Here is an 18,663-nt window from a genome sequence, read left to right as displayed (position 1 = left end):
GACAACATAAAACAAAAAGAAAAATTCAGCAGCATTTAAGTATTTAGAAAGCCAGACCTCAGTTTTAATTAAAGATCAGATTTGCACAACTGCAGAGAATTGGAGGCCATTTTTCACTGCCAAAATCCTCCCCTCACCCAAGGACTGCACTTGATGAGTCTGATATTTCATGTTTCATTTTCAACCATCAATCTACTTGGGGTTGGGATGGCTGCCTTCTGGTGCAAAAATGTCATATTTGGACATTCAAAGCCATTTTCTTTATTGTTTCAGGATAAACCTAAAAAGAGGATTGGGGGATTTAGCGGGCTTTACTTTCCATGCCCCTATGCTTGATACTATGCTCAGAAATGGCTGAGATAGGAAAAAGAGGCACTGCAAATGGAACAGCATCTCTCATGGAATAAAAAGAGGACAATGCAAGATTCAGGGCACCATCTTCAAGCCCAGAATGGTAAAAGAGCTGTGGACTGCCCAAAGCAGAGGGTGTCATTCTAGAAACATGAAGCAGCAACAAATAAAGAATAGACACCAGAGGAAAAAAGGTCAGTGACAGCACAGTCCTATGCAGTTCTATCCTGTAGCAAGTTTCATTCATTCAGTGGGCCTTCCTCCCAAAGAATTATGTATAGGAGCAAAACCTCACAGAATGAGGAATGTGTAGACTTTACCATAGAATCACAGAATCATACAGTTGGAAGAGACCACAAGGGCCATCCAGTCCAATCCCCTGAGGAAGAATCTCTTTTCCTGTAACTTGCATACATTGTACCAGAGCCTGTTCCCTGGAAACAAGCTTACTCCCTCCTCAATATGACATCCCTTCAAATATTTAATATTTACCAGCATACTCTGTTTTCAATCTCTATGCAAGATGGATTATTTTTAAGAATCCTAATGGACTGAAGATAACATGACATACTAAGAATTATCTGACACTTTAGGCAAACTATGTAACAAAAGCTCAATAGCCAACCTCAGCAAATTTGGCTTCTAATTCAAAATTACGTTCTTCCACTTGCTTCAATGTGTTCCGTAAGTGTTCATACATTCGCTGTGAGTGTTCTGCTCTTTGCCTTTCATTTAGCTCTTTCATTTCCAGCATAGTAATTTTTTTAGAAATAGAAACAATTTCAGTGTTGGTTATGGCTTTTGCAGCCTTGTTGGTACCACTGTCTCCTCCTACAACAATATAATACAAAATTTTGGCACATATGTCCACACACACCTTAAAAACAACACAACATAAAATCTAAACTATAGAGAAAAGAAACAAAAATATATAATTTTTCCAAAATACTTAAAACAATATCTTTTGGTATGCTAAGAAGATGGAATACATGGAAAAGCTTATATAAATGAACTGCCCTAAAAAAGCTGTGAGGGCACCGCGGCTGCGGCCCCACTTCGGCTTTTTTCCAGTACAAAAAGAAGTGGTAAAAAGCCGCTTCTTTTTGTGCTGGTAAAAAGGTTGCTTTTCTGCCGCTACCACCGCACTTGATTGCAACACTCCTGCGGCATGCAGCATATAAACACCACATCACTGGAGTGCCACAAAGCTGCCTGCTGTGTGGTCAGGTGTGTGGTGTAACACCAGCTTGGGGGCAGCATAAGAGTGTGCAGTGTCTAAACATTGTGCTAAGACACTGCCGCCACGCTGGCACAAAGGGGTGGTCTGCTTTGCCCCTAAGTTGCTATCACATCTTACACAGCATGAAAATGTACATGGTTTAGCATAATTTGTTAACTCTGCCTAACCAAGAAGGTTTTTCACACAGCTAACTGGTACTATAGCACCAGATATATTGTACATAATCCTGCAGGTACTTTGCTATGTTAGCTTGCTTCACATTTTTAAGATAATGGATGCATCTCATTATCCCATGGGTAAAATGTAAGCTTGGCCTCCATCCTTGGGCATTCTAAGGCCCTGTTTTATAGAGAAGGTGATATACAGTGGATCCTTGTTATACGCTGGGGTTTGGTTCCAAGATCCCCCATGTATAACAAAATCCATGGATGCTCAAGTCCCATTAAATATAATGACATAGCAAAATGGTGTCCTTTAAAAAAATGGAAAATCAAGGTTTGATATTGGAAATTTATACTTTTTTTGAACATTTTCAAACTGTGGATGCTTGAATCCATGTATAAAAAATCTGTGTCTAAGAAGGGCCGCCTGTATGACCTAACCTGCACTTTGCAGTTGCTAGAACATGGAGAGAGGTTATATAAGAGGCATCTTTTTCCCCCTAGGATGAGGAGATGCACCACCAGCTGAGTGCTTTATGGTTGATCCGTCAAATGGAATCTTGATGCACCTTGTGACCCAATTACTATAAGGAATTTTGCCTACTGCCAGTCCAGATATACATTAGTTTTTGCTTGCATTTATATAACTAGCATGCATAGATCTACCACACATGATCAAAGAAGTGGTTCAACTGCTCTATTCTTGCATCCGGTTAATCAGTATCTGAGTGGATCAGACCATCATCTCAATTTTTGTCACAATTAGTAGCAACTAATCATCTGTTCTGAGACACCAATGATCTTTTTGCTCTGTCAGTTGAATGGGGGCAGGCAGCTGCTCCATGTGTCTTCAAGTCCTCCAAAGGGCTGGGAAACCCTCTAGAACAATTTTCAAATGTGAAAAAAAATGCCATGGGGGAAAGGGGTTGTCGCATTAGTAGAAACACATTAGCACAACATTGGATTCTAGCTAATATCAGCAAGTAGGGCATGAAATCTCATCAATGCTATAATTTTAATACCCCAAATAGGTTCTCCTGGCTGGTAAGACACTGGGACAGCAAAATAAGAGTAACAAATGATCAGAGATGCTTTTTTTGGGATACATCCATACAAACATCTTTTTTAAAAAAATAACAAATCTAGTAGTTGGGCACCATTTAAGACTTTTACTAAGCTTTGAACACCAAGTGAAACTGAGTAGCCTTGTAACTTAAAAGTACAAAGAAAGCATGTAAAAGTATTCATTTTTTAAAAAAAAAATCAGTAACAAATTTAAATAGATGTAACAAATATCACCCCATTATGTGAAAAAAGTTACACAATGGTTTTACCCAGTTTTACTGTTTGTTCCCAAGCTTGTTCAATTGTATGAAGCTTTTCTTTTGTAATTTCCAGTTCCTTGTTTAAAGATTCCATCTGTTCTTTCATGGATGCATTCTCACTCTAAAAAGAAAGAAATGAAAATACATTAGAAAAATAATTGAAATGTACCCTTTGGCTGTTTCACAAGCTGAAGAAGGGGCACTGTACATTAATATTAAAGAGTCGGCAGCTTTCTTGAGATTTCTCACATCTGTCCTCCACTTTTCAAATCTTGCCTATAATAATAGGGAGCTGAATCTCCCAGCCTGGAATCTTAAAAGAATGGAGTGAACCTAACATTTTCTCAGAGTAACACAAAACATATAAGATTACCTCCAAGTATTCTAGATTAGTTGTTCTTTGAACAAGCAAATTATCCTTTTGTAGAGTATCTCTATATTTAGCAGTTAGCTCATTATACTGTTTATTTGCCACTTCTAGATCATTTAAAGGTACGCTGTCATCCAGGACTTTTTGTAATGCTGCTATTTTGAAAGTTGCCATATCCTAAAGAAAAAAGAAAAAAGAAGGGTGTTCTAAAATGTTAATACCAACAATACATTCAAGTGCATATTTGTCATACTTTATTTGAAAGAAGTGAAAATAGTCTAGATTTGGCAAAAAATGCAAAGACATATTAAATGGTAATTCCAATTTTAAATGCTATAAGACTCAAATGATGTGGCTCCTAGATCCTATCTCTCTGTTTAGTCAAATAACAAAAACAAAACACCCACATTCATAGATGATGCAATGAATCATCTATGAGAGATGCAATGAATTCAACTACCATATATACTCGACTGTAAGTCGACCTCTAAGTCAATGGCAGGTTTGGGGGTCAAAATTATGGATTTTGCCAAACTCTGTGGTTAAGTCAAGGGTAAAACCTGGAGGCTCCATTGTGTATAACGTTTCAACTTTGCTTTCATCCTTCATTCCCCAGACAGCAGCAGATAGCACAGACAGGAGAGAGACTCTGTTTGTTTAACAGCAATTAATCATACAGGACTCTTTCTGCTTGGCTCAAGAGAAAAAGAAACACTCTCTCCACGGGGAAATCTGAAACAGCTGCTATCACATTACCACACTGAGCCATAAATAAGTCAACCTGGGATTTTTGGGGTCAATTTTTGGGCATAAATCTTTAGACTTATAGACAAGTATGTACGGTAATTCAACCTTCTGCCAAAGAACAACACCTTATATCTACATTATCTACAGATAGTACTTGTCAATCCTTCTGCTGAAATCATAAATAAAAACTAGTGACAGCTGAACTGAAGCTTGATCAATGATTCACATGTTTATATAAAATATTGAACACCATCTATCATAAATACTCAACTATAAGTCAACCTCATGTTTAAGTCAAGGGCAGATTTGAGAGCCAAAATTATGGATTTTGCCATGAGCCGTGGCTAAGTCAAGGGTAAAATTTGGAGGTTCCTTCAGTGTGTGTATGTGTGCCCATGTCAAGAGGTTTTTTAATTGTTTCAGCTTTCATTTCATCCTTCATTCCCCAGACAGTGGCAGTGTGGGCAGGAGAGGGACTCTGTTTAAAAACAATTACCCAAAACTTTTTCTGCTTGGCTCAAAAGAGAAAGAAATTGATTTCCTGACTGCATGGGGAAATCTGAAAGAGCTGCTATCTCATTACCATACTAACCTGTAAATAAATCGACTTGGAATTTTGGGGTCAATCTTTGGGCATAAATGTCTCAACTCATAGATGAGTATATATGGTATGTTATATTTGCTTCTGTTTCAACTAACAGATACTTGTCCTTTGGACAGTGGCAATGAAGTTACTGTGATAACTCTTCAAAGCTTCAGGCAGAAGTTTAGGATCAGAACAGTTACTGTAATTGTTACATTGGCAGAACCAAGATGACTTCCTCCAGCCACAGGAGAAAAAGCAACTTTTGGTTTTCTTTTCTGAATGGACGGGGGGAAAGATATGATCTCTACAAGGGAACATCTTTACTCATCACTGGATGTGTGTATGTGCATTTGTCAGAATCTAACCAAATCTGTCGTGTTGTCTGCATGTATTAATGTGTCATATTGGTGTTAATGTAGTAATTTTAAAGTTTTAGTGTATAATTCTTGTTGTTAGGGAATGATGGGAGGCATTGTGATTGTTTGGACACTTAGTAGTGGTACAGATAGAAGAGTGTTTCCTGGTATTGGAACGTGCAGATGTCCAGGGGAGGTTTCCTTTGATGAGAACTTTCTCAGGGAAAAGAGCAGACAGAGGCAAGAATGAAAGTTATGGAGTCGAGCAGACTGGGCAAATATGGCTGGAGAGGGCAGGTATGTTTAAAATTTGTAAACGGCAAAGTAAAGCTCACAACATTTTTGTGTGGGACACTGCTGATTTTATGCCAATGTTTGTGGATGGTGGTAGTTCTGTCTACAAACATCTTCCTCCTCATACCTATGGTTACTGCAATAAAGTTGTTGCTCTTTGAAAGACAGAAGGCTGGTTCTCTGAACTGTGGGAGGAAAAGGCAGCTCTTGACAGTGTCACACATCAACCTATCACAACTCCATGAATTTTATAGGATTTTCTTAGATAATGACTACTCAGTGGTGGTTTTGCCAGTTCCTTTCTCTGAAATACAGCCTAGCGCACCAGTTATTCATTGGACAACCAGCACAAAATTCTATGACTTATGCATGACTAGAACTGGTATTAATTCCAAAGCACACCTTGAACCTTTGTAAACATCCAATCTTTTCTTGAACTGCTGCTTCCATTGATGTTAACTCAGACCTCATCTTCTCATTCTCTGTCCGAAGATGCCTTTCCATTTCAAGTAAGGTTGTGTACTGTCTTGTCAATGATCGTTCATTTACTCGTAGGACAGTAATTTTTCTACTATAGTCCGCAAAGAGTCGTTTCGAGTCATCATTGTCCTTTTGAAGCACATCTAGCAAATTCTATAGGAAGTTATCAAAAGATACTGTGATGCCATTATTAGTATGCACTCTATTCACTCAGTGGCCTGAATCCAAATATTACCACAGAGGCAATTTGCATGACAGACCTTTCCCACCTTCTCTCAAACCCAAAAGCTCTCTGAAAAGCAGCTCCTGACCACTTGGGATACAATTCAGAACAGCATACAATGTATAGAGATATATAGGGCTGAAAAGGAAAGGAAGAAAGTCTGTGGAGCTACACATCTCCAGAATGTCAAGAAAGGAGAAATCATTCCAAATAAAGTAAAGGAGGAGTTGCCCAACTCCCCCCCCCCCCCCAATTGTCACATCTCATATCATTCTTAAAATGTTGATCACAATCATCAGAAGCAGCTTTTCATGAGATGAAATTGATTGCAACAGGCAATAGATAGAAAAACCTTTTTGCACATGTGGAACCAGTGTTCTTGGTACACAAATCTGCAATCATACATAATTTCACATCATAAATAACTGAACCACATGTTTGCTCCCAAGGTAAAATTCCTTAACATTTAACTAAAGATTTCAAGGCAAATAAGTGAGATTTGTCTTCACTCCCAGTTGTGAAAGCACTTAGATCCCCTGGTATTATAGACCGGTCTCCATTCTACCATTTTTGGGCAAAGTGATCGAGAAGGCAGTTGCCTCCCAACTCCAAGCTGTCTTGGGTGAAGCCAATTATCTGGACCCATTTCAAACCGGCTTCAGGATGGGATACGGAGTTGAGACTGCCATGGTCACCTTAGTCGATGATCTCTGTCTGGACATTGACAGGGTAAGTGTGACCTTGTTGGTGTTCTTGGACATCTTAGGGGTCTTCGATACCATAGACCATGTATCCTTCTGGAATGCTCCCTCAGGCTAGGTATTGGGGGCACTGCGCTCCAGTGGCTCCATTCCTACTATCTCTCAGGCATTCCAGATGGTGAGGCTGGGGGACAGCTGCTCTTCTAGGAGAGAGCTGACATCTGGCATCCCTCAAGGCACCATTCTGTCCCCCATGCTGCTTAACATTTACATGAAGCCGTTGGGAAAAATCATCCAGAGACATTGGGCGTGGTGTAATCGGTACACTGATGACACCCAAATTTTTCTGTCTAAGTCTCTGACTGCTGCAGTGACTAAGGATGGCATCTCTCCTCTGGATGCCTGCTTTGGGTTGGTAATGGACTGGATGAGGGAAAACAAACTCAAGCTGAATCCAGAGAAAATGTAGGTACTCACAATAGGTATCCCAAGTTCAGGGATGGAATTTTGTCAACAAGCCCTGGACGGGGTCACACTTCCCCTAAAGAACAAAGTTTGCAGTTTGGGAGTACTCCTGGACTCATCTTTACAATTATAATCCCATGTGGATATGATGGCCAGGAGTGCATGTTACCAACTTCGGTTGATACTCCAACTGCGTCCCTACCTGGACCAAAAGGACCTTGAAGCAGTGGTACATGCACTGGTAATCTCTCATCTAGATTTCTGTAATGTGCTCTACATGGGGCTATCTTTATACCAAGTTCAGAAGCTTCTATTGGTGCAAAATGCAGCAGCCAGATTGGTCACTGGAACATCTAGGTCACACCAGTATTAAAATCTCTTCATTGGCTGCCGATCAGCTTCCGGGCACAGTACAAAGTGTTGGTTATTACCTTTAAAGCCCTACATGGCTTGGGCCCGAGTTACTTGAGGGAATGCCTCTCCCTACACAATCCATCCCACACTCTCAGAACATCTGGGAAGAATTTATTAGAGCATGTAAAGACCAGGTTAACAACAACTTCCCACAGAGCATTCACTGCCGTAGCCCCTAAATTTTGGAATGGCTTGCCGGAGGAGATTTGTCTCATCACCACTTTAGATGCCTTTAAGAATGCACTTAAGACGGATCTCTTCCAGCAGGCCTATCCACCCAATCTGTTATGAGAGAATCAAAAATGTTCCACCTCCATTAGTAATGGTATGTATTTTAGATGACGATTTCGTCAAGGCATTGTATTGGTAGTGGTGTTACTGTTTTACTGAGTATATTTTATATGATATTGTAGCTTTTATTGTTGTAATGTTGTTTTTATTGTAATCCCACCTCGATGCGCAGGGAGAGGCAGGAAATTTTTTAAAAATATTATTATTATTATTATTATTATTATTATTATTATTATTATATAAATACATAAATAATATACAGTTGTACCTCCATATTCACTAGGGTTAGGGGAACAAGACCCCCGTGAATATGGAAAAACCGCAAATAATAAAAACACTGTTTTTACCTGAGAGGACACCTCTCTGGTAATCTCTAGGTCCTCTAGTGCAATTCTGTGGTCAATGTCCAACATACACTGACCACAGAATGGCACTGGAGTAGCTACAAATGGTCTTTCAGTGCAACTTTTAGTTAAAGTTGACCATGCAGTTGCACTGGAGGACCTAGACGGACCTAGAGAGAACATATTAATGAAATCCGTGAATAATCAAATCCGCAAATATCAAAGCCGCAAATATGGAGGGATGACTGTATAATAACAACTTTTTAGGCAATACTCCATTTCAGTATGTTGACTATACTGATGCATGTGAAAATCTCTACATCTAAGTGAACATTTATAAAAAAAAATATAAAATACTTACATAATATTCCTTTATTTTTATATCATCTTGCTCTTTTTGATACTCCAACTTTCTTTTTTCTTCTTGTATTTTTTCAGCAGCAGTTTGCCAATGTTCTCTTTCACTAAAAAAAAATAGTTTCAAAAGTACCACACTATTAAATGTTTATTGTAATAACCATTACATGTTATGCTAGCTGGATCGTTAAAACTGCAGGTCAAGAATTGCATAACCGTATGTGCAAGGGGGTAATAATGCATGGCAATAACAGTTTTTTTAATGAACAATGTGCAGTTTTTGTAGCATCTTTGAGACTAAGTTAAGGAAAGAAATTAGCAACATGAGCTTTCATAAACTAAACTCTATTTCCTCAGATGCGTTTCAATTAGTCTCAAAGGTGCTGCAAGATCTCTCTGCATACTGATTCTACACAGCTATATCTTTCAATTCTACCACTTGCAGTTTGGTCAAAGGATGGTAGAATATGTGAATTGCATGGTATTTCTAAAACCAAAGCTACTAAATGATCTATGGGGTCAAGCAGACAAAGCTAAAGGAGCACCCGCTGCCATGGTCAACAGGCCTCAAAAAAGAGTGGTAAGAAACCTCTCTTTTCACAGCCAGTTTTGGGCCATGTTTTCTTGGCAACTGTGAATTTATTCTTTAAGTACAAAAGTGTTTAAGCTTAGGGCTGGGATCTGAAGATATGATTTTCAAACAAGAAATGACTGGGGCATGCCATCCTGAGGCTTTGCTTGCAACCTCACTAACCTGTAGATGACCTACAGTTTCAACACTCTTTCAATTCCATGAAGATAAGAGATACTGAACAAGTATCTGGAGGCAGTTTTGCCATAGGTAAAGCATAATCCTGATAAGGCAAATGGTCCTGTGAGCTGGGAAACCTGCAGCCTGTGTAATATAGGGTTATACTTCCCTGGTAGCAGTAGTCAGAAGTTGCATTTAACAGATATCTGGAGAAAGCACATCTGGACTAAACCCAAGCTTCTGAGAGTTAATTCTTCTCTTTTCCTCCACCCTACCTTCACAACCCACTGTGCTGCCCGACCCCCCAAAAATCCAGTTAGTTTCAGAACTCCCAAGAGTTCAGTTAGAAAATTTTGCATTGGGGATGCAAAAGGAACTAAAATGGAGGAAGGACAGATCCCCCTGAATTTCATCAGTTGATGTCCAGAACTGAATCCTGTCCCTTGCCTTGATATAAAAATGTATCTAGGCTGGGGTACTCTAACCATCTCTACATGTGGCTGATTTTAAAGACAATTGGTAAACTTAAAATTGGTGCAGAATTTAAAAACAAGAACACTAGCAGGGTCCAGGCATATACAATATGTTACACAAATTGTGTACCAGTTACACTGGCTTTTTGTTTCTGGACCCAGTTTAAAGTGCTGGTGGGCCTTTAATTTTCTAACTGGTTTGGGACAGGTTATCTGAAAAGTCATGTCCACCAATAGATCATCTGACTGAATTTTACAGACATTTACCAAGACACTGATCAACTAGAAACACATTTGACTTATCAGTAACAGTGACTGTGAATAGTTTTTTGTGGTTTTTTCGGGCTATGAGGCCGTGTTTTAGAAGAGTTTATTCCTGATGTTTCGCCAGCCACAGCTGCTGGCGAAATGTCAGGAATGAACTCTTCTAGAACACAGACTCATAGCCTGAAAAAAACCACAAAAAACTATGGATGCTGGCCATGAAAGACTTCAACTTCACAGTAACAGTTGAAGTTTTGATAGTGGCTCTATACCCATGGGCCTCCCTCCCAAGCATACTATGTTGGTGTTGTGTGCCTTCAAGTTGTCTCCAACTTAGGGCAAAACTAAGGCAAACCCATCACACTTTAAGACAGATGTTTTCTTGGTAAAATCTGTTTGAAGGGGTTTTGCCTCTTCCTTCCTCTGAGGCTGAGAGAGTGATTTGCCCAGTGTCCATGGCTGAACATTGATTCAAGCCCTGGTCTCCAGAGTCATAGTCCAGTTCTCAAACCATTACACCATGCTGGTTCTATCTTGTATCTGCAGGATACAAGAAGTCCCATATTTGAAAACTTAAGAGTTGTTATAGTCAATTGCACTTTGAGACAAAATTATCTGAAGGATACTTCTTCCGAACTAAATATTCTTGATAGATAGTAAACTATAGGAGACCTTGCTTTAAACTTTTATACATTTAATCTGTGAATTAATCAGGACCACTATGCTATTTTTAATTGCTCTTTTACATAATCTGATTTTACTGAATACCTTCTATCATGCTTATGCTAATTTAAGATCAGTTTGCATTGTTCATTTGAATATTATTATATGATAAGAGCTACAGTGCACTATTTCTAAAAAGGAGTTAGAAAGACTGAGAGGCTCAGCTAGTCCACCAACTCTACAAGTGAAAGGTAGGGTCCAAAAACATAGGAAAGAGAGCACAGAGTTCCTTGTCTTTCAGTGAACTCGAACTGCAACAGAACACACTGTAAGGCAAAACTCAAATGTGTGTCTTTTTTTGATTCTATATAGCCTCTTAGTAAATCAAAACATCCTTAGAAGCAATCCTTATACCTTTGATATTCTTTATACAGCAAACCTTGTTGATGGCGGGTAACTGCAAATTTTCTTTTATATTCTTCAACTGCTTCTTCCAACTTCTTGAGTAGCTGTTCTTTATCTTCCAGTTCCTAATGATAACCATGAGATGCATGATTAAATACATGAGATATCTCAATTTCAATTTCAAATTTTATGGTACAAAACAACATGTGTCTTCTTAAAATTCCAGGCTTCTTCAAAAACATGTACATGGAAGGAATAGCACACTAATTTGCATGGAAGGACGCATTATATGTGCATATCAAGCATATATATGAAGTGTAATATCAATTTTTCTTATAAACAGAAACTTAATCATACAGTGCGCCCGCATTATATGCGTCTTTGAGCTTATGTGTTCAAGCCGCGCGGGAGCGCAAGGGGCGGCACGTCCCATTCAGATGAATGAGGTGTGAGCCTGTGGCGCACACGTGACACCGTGCACACGAGCCCAATTCAAGTGAATGGGGTTCAAGCATAGGTGGAATTCGCCTTACGCGGGGTGGTCCAGAACAGATTCCCGCGTAAGGCAAGGTTCTACTGTATTTGGATTTTTTACATTTCATTTTTTCTTGAAATTCCTTCTATGAAACAATCTTAAAATACTTGTTGTCTGCAGTTCATTTTCAGGAGTTGTATGGGTAGTAGGTACTGAACTGCTATGAATAAGGAATTATGTGCATAGAATCTTCTGATTTTTGTTAAAATATTGCCCAGCTTTTTAACAGCTATGTTCTTTATAAGAATAGAGATGACAGAGCAGAAGACATTTTGAAATACATTACTATCCAGTTTAAAATCAAGTACCTGCAAAAGGTGTATTAAATATTCATTCTGTGAATTAATTATGTTCCTGCTAGAAGGCGCCATCCCCTCAGGAAGATTTACTGCTTTGAATACTATATTGGCACCATCTGATTGTCGCAGCAACTCAATATCTTTTTCTTGATTGGCAATCTGAGAAATAAAAATATAAGCCACAAATATAGAGGCAGAAAGCCATATTTGTAAATATGTGTAAACTTACAGCGCTTTATAAATAAAGGTTAATAATAATAATAATATTATCAATGATGCTTTTTTTTTTCAAATGTTACAGAGCTCATGCAATAGAATCTATTAAAAAATATTATGGTCATAGTCCAGAAATCTTTCAGAAAATCCAACATACCAAAGCTGGCTACTCTGGAAGCTCCACAGTGTTTAAAAAAGAAATTTGCAGACAAGGGCAAAGGAATAGCATTTTTGGGGTCGCAAAATCAATATCTGGGTTATCCAATGATGCTGTCCTCACATATGAAAAATACACTCAAATAGTTTAGCTTTGCATATGGGGCTGAACTGATCACAGTTTGCAATTCAAGCACCACATGTACGGAGAGCTATGAACAGAAGCTTGTATAAAATCTGAAAGTTCATGTTAGCCTACAAACCTTTGTATTTGCTTTGGCTAGCTGATTAGAAAAATTAATAGCTTCTTTCCGAGCTTCTCTCAGTTCTTTCCTTAACTCTTCATTTCGTCCAGCAAGTTGGTCAACTTGAGTCTTCAAATGCAAATTGGCATCAAAAGTTCCTTCTGTGTTCTTTAATTCAATTGCCTGTCAAGAATTCATTGATCAGAAGGGGGGAAAGTGAAAAAAAAAACTTTTCAGAAAGCCTGAAAAGTTAGAAAAATGTATAAATTGCTCAGATTTGTCCATGAGCTTCACCACAGAATATTCTGTAATTTTAATTAACACAGTATAGTTGTATGGATTTTTTAATGACATCTGCAAGAGTAACATGCATAATCTGCATGATTAGTAAAATTGGCATGAGTACTGTAGACTTACCATTACCTTTCTATTTTACTGCAGACTTAGGGATGAAACAGATGGGCAGGAAAAAGCAGCTTGAAGCTGCCTTTTCTGAAGCCACATTGAAATCCCACCAGCTGCACCGCCCACTCTCAAGGTGGCTGGAGTGTGTATGTCATGACTACACAGCACGGCTTCAAGCTGTGCCACTGGGTACTCTTTTTTTTTACTGTTCCCTTCACCATCCCTGCACACCTTTGCAGGAGCGAACTGCCAGTGACTGCCATCCCATTGGATGGCTATGAACTACACACATTTGCAAGTGCAGCGCTTCACCAGGACAGGCATTGGAGCAGATGCCTCCAAGTTACAATCATGCCCCTTTCACACCCCAACGCTCCATACCCCCTCTTTGGTTGTCTGTTTTGTGTATGTTGTACTCATCTCCATGAGAAGTGTCACAGTTTCTCTTTGGGCATTGCCACCCTCACTGCTTGGGTGCAACACCTCCATCCCTTTTAAATTTGCTCCTGTGATGGGGCATTTACATGTATAATTAGGGTTAGGGTTTAGAAAAGGTGCCCATTTAGAGCTGCCCTGACGTCAGTGCATTTATATGTACATGTGAAGGTGCGAACTTTCCAAGAAGAAGAAAAATCCAGCTTCTTTTTAGTCTGGCTTTTCTCCCCATAGTGCGGCTTGGGTGCACTTTCCAGCTGGCTTCAAGGCATGCATCATCTAAATGTCCCACCTCAAAGCCGGCCGGAAACCTGCTTATTTTGACCATATGTTTCGCCCCAAGAGACTGAAAGTATATAAGCAAAATATGTGGCCCATATAGGGTGCATACTGTGGTCAATGAACAATGTTTTTAAAAGAACACATGTATCTATATTTATATCTAGACAAACAGAGGTAGGAGAAATAGAGACCATTAAAAAACAAAAACAAATCAACAACAAATCAAGAACATGATAACTAAACTCTCAAGTTTTACAACACAAAAGAACCTTGCAACTTTTCAGAAACTATAGGGACAATATCAATTAAATGAGAAAAGCACCCTGAAGATATTCTTTCTACCAGTTTAGATAACAAGAATGTAATTATTCATTTCTTAATGCCATGGTAAGAATTACAGAATGATCTAACCATCTCAGCTACCAGCTTCTTATTATCCATATTAATATTATTTATATGCATATTGTTACCTGAGGCAGGTGAAAGCATGCCTAATTCCTTCCTTCAAATACACTTTTCTCCTAGATGGAAACAAATGACTGCACTAGATGGCAGCAATTAGGGATGAAGCAAAAATTTTACAATTGTGTCAAGAGTCTAAGAAGCTGTTGTATCCCTGGTTGATTCAGTATTAAAATATGCTGCAACCATTTCAAAAATATTCATATGGATATAGCAACATTCTGCAACATCAACTCCAATCATATATATATAGAGAGAAATCCCTGAATCCCAAATGGGGTTCAGGAAAAAAAGAGGCACTAGGAACCATATTGCAAACATATGATGTCTAATGGAGTGTACCATGAATTCCAAAAGAAAACCAGCATGTGTTCTATAAACTATAGCAAAGCTTTTGACTGCACAGCTCATGAAAAGCTATGGAACATTCTCAAAAGACATGGAAGTGCCACTACATTTGACAGTCCTGATGAGAAATCTGTACTTAGCACAAGAGGCAACTGTTAGAACAGAACACAGAGAAACAGAATGGTTCCCAATTGACAAAGGGGTCAAGCAAGGCTGCATTCTATCACCGTATTTATTTAACTTGTATGTAGAAAATATCATATGAATAGAAGGCTTAGACTCAGAAAAAGGAGAAGTAAAGATAGGGGGAAGAAATATTAAGATTCTGAGATATGCAAGCAACACCATACTACTAGCAGAAAGCACCACAGACTTGAAACAACTGCTTAACAGGGTCAAAGGATAAAGTGCAAAGGCAGGCTTCATGATGAACATGAAGAAAACAAAAATAATGACCACAGAGTACCAACATACATTCCACAAAAACAATGAGGAAATCAAAATAATACAATAATTCCTGTACCTAGGGTCAAATATCAATCATAATGGACACTGCAGTCAAGAAATCAGAAAAAGACTAGGAATGGGAAGAGCAGCAATGAAAGAGCTAGAAAAGATCCTAAAGAGTAAAGATATACAACTGAACACAAAAGTTAGAATCATCCAAGCAGTTGTATTCCCAATCACTATGTATGATGTGAGAGCTGGACAATGAAGAAAGCAGACAAGAAGAAAATCAATTCATCTGAGATTTGGTGCTGTGGAAAAGTGCTGAGGATACTGTGGACAGTCAAAAAGAAGAACAAATGGGTCCTTGAACAGATTAAGCCTGAAATCTCCCTGGAAGCCAAGGTGATCAAATTGAGACTGTTGTAATTTGTCCACAGCCTGAGAGGCCATGACTCACTGGAAAAGACAATACTATGAAAGATGGAAGGTGGTAGAAAGAGAGGAAGACCCTATGCTAGATGGCTAGAATCAACTAGGGAGGTTACAGGTATGAATTTACAAAACCTGAACAAAGCAGTGGAGGATAGGGGATATTAGGGATGTCTCATCCACAGCGTCGCCATGAGTTGGGGTAGACTAAAGGGCAGTTAACAACAACATATCTCCAAGAACATTTACATTTCCAGTCTGTACTTTCTGTGTCCTTTTGCACAGAACACAACAAACTGTTCAGTATGAAATCCTTTAACAAAAGCAGATTCAATTAAGGGAAATAAATGAAACAAAACAAAGGACTTACATTTACCAAACGTTCCAGACTGGGGATGATTAGAGATGTTTCGCCTCCCTTTACACCTGGCTCTTTTTGCATATCCTTGATAGCTTGAAGAATTTCTTTCATGCCTTGCTCAAGGTGCTTATTTTCTTGTACCAATTCTTTTACTGAAATTATACATATTTATTTATTCCATTTATATACTGTCCAGCTAGCAACTGCTCTTGAAGAGGTTTATAAACATAAAGCCAAAACTAAAACAACCACTAAAACAAATAAATTTGCTAATTCCAGTATTAAAATGATAAAATATTAAAGCCAGCAAAATAAAATTTAGTTTGTGTCCTAGTCTTTGGAGCAGAACAAACAATTTCACTCCATCACATGTACTACTTTCAAGCCAGGCATCACCCATCCTATATTTGCACTTTTTTTCCTGACTAAATGGAGTAGATGTAGTACCTTACATTAGCATCGTTTAAAATCATTTTGTTAGGTTTTGGCCCAAGTGTCCCATCTGTCAAGGTCATTCTGCATTTTGATGCTGTCCTCTGGAATGTTCACTACCACTCTGCCAATTTGGTATCATCTGCAGATCTGGTAAACATATCTTTTACTCCATCATCTAAGTCATCTCACTATGCAAAACATTCTCCAGATAGGGTGCTGCTATTGAGAAGGCTCTTTTCTTCTTAGCCAGCCAGTACAGTGGTACCCCGGGATACGAAATACCCAGGTTACGAAATTTCCGGGATACGAAAAAATCCCATAGGAAATAACTGTTCCGGGTTACGAATGTTTTTTCGGGTTACGAAGAAAATTTTTGGTGCTTTTCGGCGCTTTTTTCGCACGAAACGCGGCTTTTCCCCATTAGCGCCTATGGGTTTTCGGCTTGCGAAGGCTTTTCGGGTTACGAAAGCGGCCGCGGAACGAATTAATTTCGTAACCCGAGGGAGCACTGTACATCATTTAGGCTAGGAGAATGCAAAGAAGTTACCTCTAAAGATTATTTTAACGAACAGGCAAGAATATATCATTCATTCCTGCCACTCTCCAGTACCAGATCTGTTGATGGGAGGGGAAACATTGTAACACAGTGCCTCCAGTCACATCCTGCAGGCTGCTGATATCAAAAAATGCCAAGAGATCCAGAAAGATTAACAAGGTAGTACTCCCCATTTTTCTCCATCATCTGTCAGAGCAACTAAAGCTGTTTTGGCTCAAAAAGATTGCCTACCCCTGCTCTAAGCCAATCCCATCAAGAACAGTTTTGGTGTTAAGTCACTGAAAACCACAATTTTGGGATTATCTATTTCTGCTGAGACCATCTCAGTTAGCAAGACTGCTGAGCAGTGGCAGGGGGTACAGTAGCAACATTCCTGTTCTGTTTCTTTTTCCCCAGAACGATATAAAAAGTTTCAAAACCTGTGCTATGGCAAATGGGTTTCCTCATGAGGGAGACATAGGGCTCTGGTGAGCTATGCAGCAGAGCCAAATAAGGAGTTAAGTACACAAAGAAGCTGAGGCAGGGGTTACTGTACTTGCTTTGCATGGGCCGAGGGCAAGTATCCCTCCATCTCATTCTTAATAGTGAAACATTCAAATAGTTGGATCACTAAGAAGCTAGGTTCTGTTCATTCAAATTAGCATATAATTTAACGATAATATTTATAGTTTTAAAATTAATAGAATTTTCTCATGTAAGTTCTCATTCAGAGAACCTACAGTATTTCAAATCTTCACTCTTTAAAGTGAGAAGTTTTACTACTGATTGAATCAGAGGTAAACTCTAAAAGACTGCCAAGATTTAAAAGTTAAGATGATACTGACCATCATATAATTTACTTAAATTTCTGCTTACATTTGGACTGAAATTTTGCTATTACATTCCTGTTTTGTTCGAGGTCTCTCTCTCTTTCATTTAGTTCTTTGGCAAGATAGTCATTCTGTGGGAGGAAAAACATAACATTTACCACTTTTAAAAGCCAAGATGTTTGAACAGAACACAGACTGTGGAAAAGTTAATGAAATGTTGCTAAATCATATAGGAAATGCATTTGCAACCATTTATATGAAATGTGTACCTCATTTCACATATTCTAAACAAAACAGAGTATACATATAAAAGAGAATTGGCAGTCAGACATTTTGAGTCCAAATCAATCTAGTTGCAAAATACTAAATTCTTGAGAAAGAAAAAAAAATACTTATCAGGGTTCTTAATGTAAGCTTTCATAATATTATCTTTCTAAAACCTTTCCACTACCTCCAATTTCTGGCTTCTGAACTTGTCAAGCTCTAGTTCTGCATCTTTATTCAGTGTATTCCTGGCGAACAAGTTTCTTAATATCTGTTCATTCTAAAAAATAAGTAATAATTAGCAAATCATGCATTCTTTTTGTCAATATCTAAAGGCTTCAATGCTACCTATTACTCATAATTGTATCTTAGGTGGGATACAGACCGCCGCTTTGCAGCGGTCTCCCGCCAGCGCCATTTGCTCCACGCGGGAGCCGCAGCAGCCAAACCGCGTGGCTCCCGCGCGGAGCAAAAAAGAAGCTCCATTTCGGAGCTTCTTTTTGCGGCACCTTTATGACGTCGCGAGGCGCCGCTGGCGCATTCACGACGTCATAGGCGCCGCGACACGTCTGGACGCTATGCGTCCAGTACGTAAACATGGCGGCTCCCATGTGGAAGGGGCGCTGCCATGTTGTACGTATTCTATACGTACTAGGGTTAGGGGGGTGCGGAAGCACCGCCCCTTCCTAACCCTAGTACGTATAGAAGACGTACT

The 18,663-nt window shown here is 39.0% G+C and overlaps 1 protein-coding gene across 7 annotated transcripts in view; it reads right to left on the bottom strand.

Moving 5' to 3' along the window:
* Positions 1 to 18,663, bottom strand: part of CEP290 (centrosomal protein 290) — a 78,872-nt gene that overhangs the window by 38,678 nt on the left and 21,531 nt on the right. For 5 of the 7 annotated variants that reach the window (XM_042467179.1, XM_042467181.1, XM_042467177.1 and 2 more), the window contains exons 19-29: positions 18,136 to 18,228; positions 17,731 to 17,815; positions 15,894 to 16,036; positions 12,731 to 12,895; positions 12,105 to 12,254; positions 11,271 to 11,386; positions 8,710 to 8,812; positions 5,833 to 6,063; positions 3,451 to 3,624; positions 3,087 to 3,198; positions 977 to 1,182 (exon numbers count right to left, since the gene is read on the bottom strand). In XM_042467179.1, coding sequence (XP_042323113.1) covers positions 977 to 1,182; positions 3,087 to 3,198; positions 3,451 to 3,624; positions 5,833 to 6,063; positions 8,710 to 8,812; positions 11,271 to 11,386; positions 12,105 to 12,254; positions 12,731 to 12,895; positions 15,894 to 16,036; positions 17,731 to 17,815; positions 18,136 to 18,228 — 1,578 coding nt within the window. The remainder of the gene's footprint in view (positions 1 to 976; positions 1,183 to 3,086; positions 3,199 to 3,450; positions 3,625 to 5,832; positions 6,064 to 8,709; positions 8,813 to 11,270; positions 11,387 to 12,104; positions 12,255 to 12,730; positions 12,896 to 15,893; positions 16,037 to 17,730; positions 17,816 to 18,135; positions 18,229 to 18,663) is intronic. The other 2 variants (XM_042467183.1, XM_042467184.1) reach the window with 1 other exon arrangement.

This window comes from Sceloporus undulatus, chromosome 5 (genome assembly GCF_019175285.1).
Source record: "Sceloporus undulatus isolate JIND9_A2432 ecotype Alabama chromosome 5, SceUnd_v1.1, whole genome shotgun sequence".
NCBI lineage: Eukaryota > Metazoa > Chordata > Lepidosauria > Squamata > Phrynosomatidae > Sceloporus > Sceloporus undulatus.
This window is presented reverse-complemented; position numbering and strand designations above follow the sequence as displayed.